We start from the raw sequence: 7813 nt of genomic DNA on the forward strand, positions 1-7813 counted from the left end.
TAGGAGATTAATGCAATGACGACTGAAATAATTCAAGAGCTTTGTAAAGAATAAAAAACTGAATTTTATTCTTTAAATAAATTTTATAATCACCTAATGAATTTTATTGAATTTGCATTAAAAATAATATTTCTATCCGTTCAACTGGGCTCCTTCAAGATTAAATCCTAAATGCGCTACTGACGACCAATCAGATCAAAGGAGAATAAGAGTGGAGTTTATGCCCTCCATGCTCCATGCGTTTGATATTTTATGGTGAAACACACTCGCAAGTGGAATACCGCGAATGTGTGTCACTTGTCAGTGTGTATAATTCAATTTAATTATCAAGAAGCGTGTATAATGTCGCCGGTATTAATTTCATAATCGTCACGCGCAATGTAACGTTTCCTCAGAACACAGTATTCTCTATATTATTTGTGTGATTAGTTTGTACTGCTAGTTGTAAGGAAAATTTGAATATAAATGAAAAGCTTTTTAGTCACTCGATTAATATAAGCGCAGCTATAATTGTTGCTCGATGTTATATGTAATATTTCCTTGAATACACAAAACAATGTCAAACACGATAAGTGGGAAGAATCTCTTACGGCCTACAGGATTGCAATGCAAAAATCTTCAAGAGTATTTAAAGTCACGACCACCAGAAGTTTTGAACAAACTGTACCATAATCCCCCGATTTGCTTAGCTGTGTTTCGCGAACTGCCGGTAATAGCGAAGCACTATGTCATGCGGTTATTGTTCGTTGAACAGCCGGTGCCTCAAGCAGTCATCGCATCTTGGTGCTCCAAGCTACATTTCGAGGAGCACCAAAAAGTAGTTTTGATATTAAATGAATTGAACGTGTGGAAGGAGGCGTCGATACCAGGGGGATTACCTGGCTGGATTTTGAACACTACGTTCAAGAAGAATTTGAAGATTGTTTTGTTAGGAGGTGGAAAACCATGGACGATGTCTAACCAAATGGAAACCGATAGTAAACCTAGGGACGTTGCTTTTTTGGATTCGTATGCGTTAGAGAGGTGGGAGTGTGTTTTGCATTACATGGTTGGTTCGCAGCAGCAGGAAGGTAATTTATTTCACTTAAACGTAACTCAAGGCTTTTAGCGCAGTAAAGAAATATTTCATTAAATTGCATATAATTGAAAATATTATTTTTCTACATAGGCATATCGGCCGATGCTGTTAGAATTCTTTTGCACGCTGGACTGATGAAGCGAGATGAGGCTGATGGAAGTCCTGTTATTACACAAGCCGGTTTTCAATTCTTGTTATTGGAGACTGCATCACAGGTACTTAAGGGGGTTTTGCGCCGAAAAATAGGTAATTCCTTGTGAATTTTTTCTGCAAAAACGATTTGACAAATTAATTTGAGGTTTGGCAGGCTCTTTTATTGTATCTTGAACTATTGTTCTGAATTTTTGTGTGACAGCGAAAAAAAAACATGGCAGATACAAAAAGAGCGTTGAAAAATAATCGGGTGGTCCTAGCATTGATGAAAAGTACTATAAACTTTATCCAAAACACAAAAAAAAAGAGATTCTTAATCTATATGAATGTGACTATCGGTGGTAGTAGATTTATTAATAAATATAAAAAAATGTTAAAATGGCAGCCTTTTGAAGAAGGCGAAGCATCCTGATTTCACTCTGAAACAGGTTTTACTGCAAAATCCGGAAAACTTCTTTAAATAAAAAAGGAACGGTAACAGGTACGGCAATAAATCTACTACCACCAATAGCCACATTCATATAGATTAAGAATCTCTTTTCTTTTTTGTGGTTCGGATAAACCTTACAGTACTTTTCGTCAACGCGAGGACCACCCGAATTTTTTCAGCGCTCTTTTTGTATCTGCCATGTTTTTTCATTCACTGTCACAAAAATCCAGAACAATAGTTCAAGATACAATAAAACAGCCTGCCAAACCTCAAATTAATTTGTCGAGCCGTTTTTGTAGAAAAAATTCACAAAGAATTATCTATTTTTCGATCCAACAAAGCGCAAACCCACCTTAAATACAAATAATCAAAGTTGTTATTTGTACTTACTTGCTCACTTTCTTTCACGTCTTATTCGTGTACGTATTTCATTGTAATAAACGTATTGCAGGTGTGGTATTTTATTTTGCAATACTTAGACACAATAGAAGCGCGAGGACTCGACTTGGTTGAGTGTCTCACCTTCCTCTTTCAATTAAATTTCTCAACGCTTGGTAAAGATTACAGTACCGAAGGAATGTCCGAAGGTCTGTTAACGTTTCTGCAACATTTACGAGAATTTGGTCTCGTTTATCAGCGAAAGCGTAAGGCTGGGAGGTAATGTATTAAGTTTATAGCAAAGTATATCTAACTGTTTCATACAAACATTGTCACCGAATTTCATATTTACTTTTAGATTTTATCCTACACGATTGGCGCTAAATATTGCCACTGGACAAAACAAACCATTGTCCAGGGATCCGGAGAAAGAGGGCTATATCGTTGTTGAAACGAATTACAGAGTATATGCTTATACGAACTCAAATTTACAAGTTGCCTTACTCGGTCTGTTCTGTGAAATGTTGTACAGGTATGGTTGAGAAGCATATTAAGAATTTCATATTAACTCGTAATGGTATGAGTTGTTTGTTAATGTTTTTTGTTGTAGGTTTCCAAACTTAGTTGTGTCGATACTAACAAGAGACTCCGTACGTCAAGCTTTAAAGAGTGGGATTACTGCTGCTCAAATTGTAGGGTGTGTTTCGCAAAATAATTTCTACCTGTACAATATCCCAAGCTACAAAAGAAAACGGTTAATTTGCATTTTGCTATATTAACAGTTATTTACAGCAACATGCTCACGGTAAAATGATAGAGGCGGGTCCCCCAGTTTTACCTCCTACTATCGTAGACCAAGTTAAATTATGGGAGAACGAAAGAAATAGGTTTATATTCAGCGAAGGAGTTTTATACAGCCAGTTCCTTTCGCAAACCGACTTTGAGGTGCTCAGAGATCATGCTCTTTCCACCGGAGTATTAATTTGGCAAAGTGAAAGGTATATTCTTTAAAATATATATTTTCTATTCACGTGTTAACTCGGCGGGAGGCGCTACTGGGTAAAATTTACCACAGGCGCTAGTTGCGAAAATATGAAGACTGTTTTTGAGTTTTTGTTACAATTTTTTAAAGAACTTTAATAAAGATTTTAAGATATTTCATAAATTTTGTTTGATTCTTAAAACACTGTACTTTAACATGGAAATTACAAAGTTTAAAAAAATATTCTGAAACCGTGGTTTTTTACGTTTCAATTTTGGGTATTTTTGACCCGGTAGCGATAACCTGTGTTACAATATGGGGTGCACCTCCCGTCGGGTTAAGGGGGCAGACCACAGTAATAAATCGAAAAAATCGATTTTTTCTTTCTTAAATTATCTGAAAGACATGCGTTTCGAGAATGCTCTCTCCAAATTTTATGAAGAAATTCGCAAAATTGACGGAGATATAGTATTTTCCGTGAAGCGATGTCAAGCGCGCGACTACGCCGCGCGGAACTTTAAACGCGTTTTCCTCAGAATGACATTTTTCAACCGCGTTAACAGTCTGCAGAGAAAACTATACGTCCGATTGACATAAGCAAGGGCATTTATTGTACGAAAAAAACGTCGCTATTACGTGACGATCTGTTTTTTTTTTCAATTAACGACCTGCTTCTATTGTTTTTATCAACTTTCCCCAATTTTGTACCCCGAAAACATGATTTTTTCAGTGGTCCGCCATTTTGTAATTTTTTGCAATTTTGACTTTTTTTGATCGTCACGTAATAGGCGTAGGTTTCTAGTTTCTAAATATTTTTGTCTTTTTGAATTCGGATTAACCATATGGCCTGGGCACTGTCAACGCGACAAGCACGATTTTGCCGCAACGCACATTTTGACGAAGAGTATACAGGAAACGGATTTATGAATTTGATTGAAAAAAAAAATTCTCACCCTTCGATATGTATATTATTAATTATACTAAGCAATACATTGATTTACTTGCGTTGTTTGGTTGAAATAAATTCCCGAAAACACCCTTACATTTCGGACCGTTACAGTGGTTTGCCCCCTTAAGAGTTGGGCATTGCTCGAATAAATTTTTATTCGAATGATCTCGAATAAGAATTCGAGAATAACGAATAATTCCCACCCACGCTTATCCCTGACGCTTATTCGCCACGGAGGTCGTTTATTCGTGAATAACGCTGCGCTGATGCGTGACATGCGAAACCCTTATTCGCTGCTTCGAATAAAAATTTATTTGTTGTTCTCGAATAACTTCATTTTATTCGAAATTTTTATTTGAAGATTATTCGAATAACGCCCAACTCTGCATGTTATACATGTTAATGTTTTTATTTTGTTTTAGAAAACGAACTATGGTAGTTACGAAAGCAGGCCACGACGATGTAAAGAAGTTTTGGAAACGATATTCCAAAGGCTCCAGTTAGTAGATCAAGAATGTTTGAAAAATGTGCCAGAATTCGATTACCGAGTGATTTAGAGTAAAAATACGTTTCCAATCACTCCGTATTTTTTTAACTTTAAATCTGTATTATAATTGACATTATCAAATATAATGTTACATAGCAAATGGAGTTTATGAGCGACATAACTGAAACATTATAGATTAAAAGTGTAAGCTGTAAGAAGGGAAACTTACATTATTCAGAAGAAGGAATGGAAAATTAATTAACTACTGTCATCGTAAAAGAGTCACTGTATTTTTGTAGAAACTGCCAAGGAGTTGTAAGTAAATAAGCGCGTACACTTTTAAGTACTTTGAAAGTAATTATTTATTTTTATTGTATAATTAAAAATTTTCTCAATTTTTATAACAACTGAATAAGTTTACAATTTCTCAAACTTAGATTGAATATAATGAAATCAATTTCATAAATTTCGTCCCAGTTACACAGACTACACGAAAATGTACCGTTTAATTATTAAAAATTTGTCCCAAAGAAAATTTGCAAAAGTACAATGGTAATGTAACGTTAGAGCCGATTTACCGCGAGAATAAGCAAAATTAAAAAAATAGCTTGAATAAAACTTTTCACAATTGTCAGAAAATACTTTGATATCAGTCCCAAATATTGGAATTCAATAGATCTTGATGTCAGCGCTGCGGTGCCGCTTTTGGTTTTGGCATTTTAGCTAGTAAGCCCTGAATTTCTTTCTTCTCGTCGTAAGTTTTCCACAGCTCGTATAAATTAATAATATAACGCGCGATTTCTTGAATTTTCTCCATGTCAGCGTTCAGTTCGGCGAACCATGATTTTAGATCCTTTTGCAGAATAACACAAGCTATTTGCAAGCATCCTAAAATCATTTCAATCAATACTCCGTGCATAGAAAAATTTTCACGCAGCGTCACGGCATGCGTACGATCTTACCAATAGCTATTTGATATGGTGGATACAGCAGGCAAACGTCTGTGCGTAAACTATCGTTAATTATGCGCCAAGCAAGAGTTAGTAACTGATCGTCAGGACCCACATCTTGAATGAGAGTCAACAGAGGACGATACGGTTGATACACAATTAAACAACAGTCTAAATGTTCTAGAAGGTAAAATTCACATTCCAAAATATGATTTGTACGATAAGGGAATTCTTGCGAGTAGGCGTAATTGAATTTATTTTTTACTGAAAAAAAAAACATCAAATAATTATTGTACGTACATCTTGTCCGCTTTTACTTCGATATATAAAATAATTAATACACACCTACAGTTTGACAAGTTGTTATTAGTCTGGTGTTAGAAATAACTCCAAACTCTTCCACCTTGGAAGCCAGGAAAACGGACGTGGGTGCTAACAACAGAGGATCTATACATTTCAAGCTATTGCGGGCGTAAAACCTTTTGAAATACACAGTCGCTGTCGCTATAACTTGTTGCCTAAGCTTCAATTGTTCCCCTAGCACTTGTATCACTGAAAGAAACACGAGGAACTGTTACATAAATCGTATGGTTTACGGGTGTACTTAAGTGATAGTTCAGACCGGATTACATTGATGTTTGTAACGGTTCTATTAAGCCCAATTGATAATGTATCGGATTCGTTGAAAGACTAAACGTTTGATTTACAATTTGAGAAAAAGATGAACAGCTTCTGATACTCTTCCTCTGTTAAAATCGAAAGATCGTGCTGCCGTTCCCGCACTAGGTCCTGTTTATCTAGAAGCCATTGTTGACTAGAAATATAAGCTGCACGATTATTTTACAAAATAGTAGTGGTTATCATAATTCAACGACGGGAAACTTACTGATGTGAACTTTGCCAGAAATTTCCAGCCATATTACCACCGTCTAATAAACAGCCGCAACAATGAACAAGTTTCGCACCGCTGTAAGCGCTTTTCGATTATTTCCAGATTCTGGAGTATTTCATTTTGCATCTATCCATTTAAGTTTCGTTTACGTTGGTCGGTGCATGTTTAGCAGATTAAATGCAAGCCTTGTAAACGTCAATGCGTCGATACCTATTAGTGGTCCCTAACCACGATTTAAATTTATGTTTTCTCGGACTTTAACAAGTGAGAGTAAGCGCTCAAAAATCTTCTTGCGATTTCGGTTGATTTGGAAGTGACTGTACTTTTTAGGCGTAAGAAATTTTCTCTACTGTGTGTTGGCTTCGAATTTTCCTAGGTTTCCGCCAGAACTTACTAGAATCCACCAGAATTTACCAGAATCCACCTGAACTTACCAGAATCCATCAGAACTTAACAGAATCCACCAGAACTTACCAAAATCCACCTGAACTTACCAGAATCCATCAGAACTTACTAGAATCCGCCAGAATTTATTAGTGGTAATTCACTAGCAGCAGTAACCCGTAAATTTTAAACAGTGCTTTTTCGAACGTAATGCAACGCGGTAGAAATAAGAGATTTTAATATTCCAAATGCACTCCCACATAAAATGCGCTACTAAGCGATATGCAAAATAGCTACCTACGAAATGATACAAGAAATGACTGATTAACAAGAAAGACGGATCAATGCTTTTTTCTATGCGTGGGAGAATAAGAAGGAAGCAGGGAATGTCCTGCATGATCGACACTTATCGATTACTACATAATCTTAATGTTTAGATTGATACTAACAAGAAGTGAAAAAGCTGTCCGTAACTTCTATTAAATTTATATCTTGTTTTAATTGTAACGCAAGAATTTCATTGTGGAACTTTTAAGTGGGACTTATAAGCTTTGTATTTGAATATTAAGTAATTGAATTTAATCGTATATGAGTATTTGGTAAATCAGTATTTTTGTTAATTATACAGCGTCATGTTTTATAGTCACATTATAACGCGTGATTCTGCTTTAGTCTCACCCGCGTGTAATTAATGCGAGTATTATTAAAACAGAGCAACAGATGCAGAGTACTTATAATGGAAATTTGCGCTATTATCGATTTAAAATTATGACTTAAATATCGGCCGAATAAATGTACCGGAAAATGAGTGCTATAGGTTCAGGGACGCGTTTAAATAAGGATAGGCAAGCCGCTAAAAGTAACACAGTCAATAACGGCTCGTGTAAAATAACGAGTAAAATTTTCTAATCAAACGCCCGCTCAATATCTCGATACACCACCCGTCCATGTTAAACTATTACGGGCATATCGCATGATTACAGAAAAATCTGAACCTGATTAATAATTCATACAAAGGAGAATAATTTATTCAACAGTGAAATTATGAAGAATAACAAAAATGCAGATAAAGATTCCTCAAAATTTTCTAAATAAATTACACTCTCAACGTAGAGCATATCATACACGAT

The 7813-nt window shown here is 35.6% G+C and overlaps 2 protein-coding genes across 3 annotated transcripts; one reads left to right on the forward strand and one right to left on the reverse strand.

Moving 5' to 3' along the window:
• Positions 1-282: 282 nt before the first annotated feature.
• Mrn (general transcription factor IIH subunit 4 marionette) lies at positions 283-4653 on the forward strand. 2 transcript variants are annotated; one of them, XM_076820818.1, is made up of 7 exons: positions 323-1070; positions 1169-1293; positions 2113-2318; positions 2398-2571; positions 2650-2736; positions 2822-3037; positions 4393-4653. In XM_076820818.1, exons 1-7 carry the CDS (start codon positions 557-559, stop codon positions 4472-4474), a joined length of 1404 nt encoding a protein of 467 aa, XP_076676933.1. In that variant the 5' UTR covers positions 323-556; the 3' UTR covers positions 4475-4653. The 2 variants fall into 2 exon arrangements, with proteins under 2 accessions (XP_076676934.1, XP_076676933.1); XM_076820819.1 differs by lacking the exon at positions 4393-4653 and having other exon boundaries at positions 283-1070; positions 2832-3000.
• Positions 4654-4794: 141 nt separating this feature from the next.
• Cycc (cyclin C) lies at positions 4795-6602 on the reverse strand. Its single transcript, XM_076820832.1, has 5 exons — positions 6294-6602; positions 6115-6221; positions 5753-5959; positions 5420-5671; positions 4795-5345 (listed from the first exon to the last, which is right to left on the reverse strand). The coding sequence occupies exons 1-5, from the start codon at positions 6323-6325 to the stop codon at positions 5143-5145; spliced, it is 801 nt and encodes a 266-aa protein (XP_076676947.1). The 5' UTR covers positions 6326-6602; the 3' UTR covers positions 4795-5142.
• Between the last annotated feature and the right edge of the window lie 1211 nt (positions 6603-7813).

This window comes from Andrena cerasifolii, chromosome 9 (genome assembly GCF_050908995.1).
Source record: "Andrena cerasifolii isolate SP2316 chromosome 9, iyAndCera1_principal, whole genome shotgun sequence".
Classification (NCBI taxonomy): Eukaryota; Metazoa; Arthropoda; class Insecta; order Hymenoptera; family Andrenidae; genus Andrena; species Andrena cerasifolii.

Bases quoted from the DNA above. Each gene is read 5' to 3' on its own strand.
- Mrn (XM_076820818.1), top strand. From the start codon at position 557: ATGTCAAACACGATAAGTGGGAAGAATCTCTTACGGCCTACAGGATTG. The intron at 1,071-1,168 runs GTAATTTATTTC...TTTTCTACATAG, and splicing joins TGGTTCGCAGCAGCAGGAAG to GCATATCGGCCGATGCTGTT. The intron at 3,038-4,392 runs GTATATTCTTTA...ATTTTGTTTTAG, and splicing joins TTAATTTGGCAAAGTGAAAG to AAAACGAACTATGGTAGTTA.
- Cycc (XM_076820832.1), bottom strand. From the start codon at position 6,325: ATGGCTGGAAATTTCTGGCAAAGTTCACATCA. The intron at 5,960-6,114 runs GTAAATCAAACG...TGTTTCTTTCAG, and splicing joins GTTCATCTTTTTCTCAAATT to TGATACAAGTGCTAGGGGAA. The intron at 5,672-5,752 runs GTGTGTATTAAT...TTTTTTTTTCAG, and splicing joins AACAACTTGTCAAACTGTAG to TAAAAAATAAATTCAATTAC.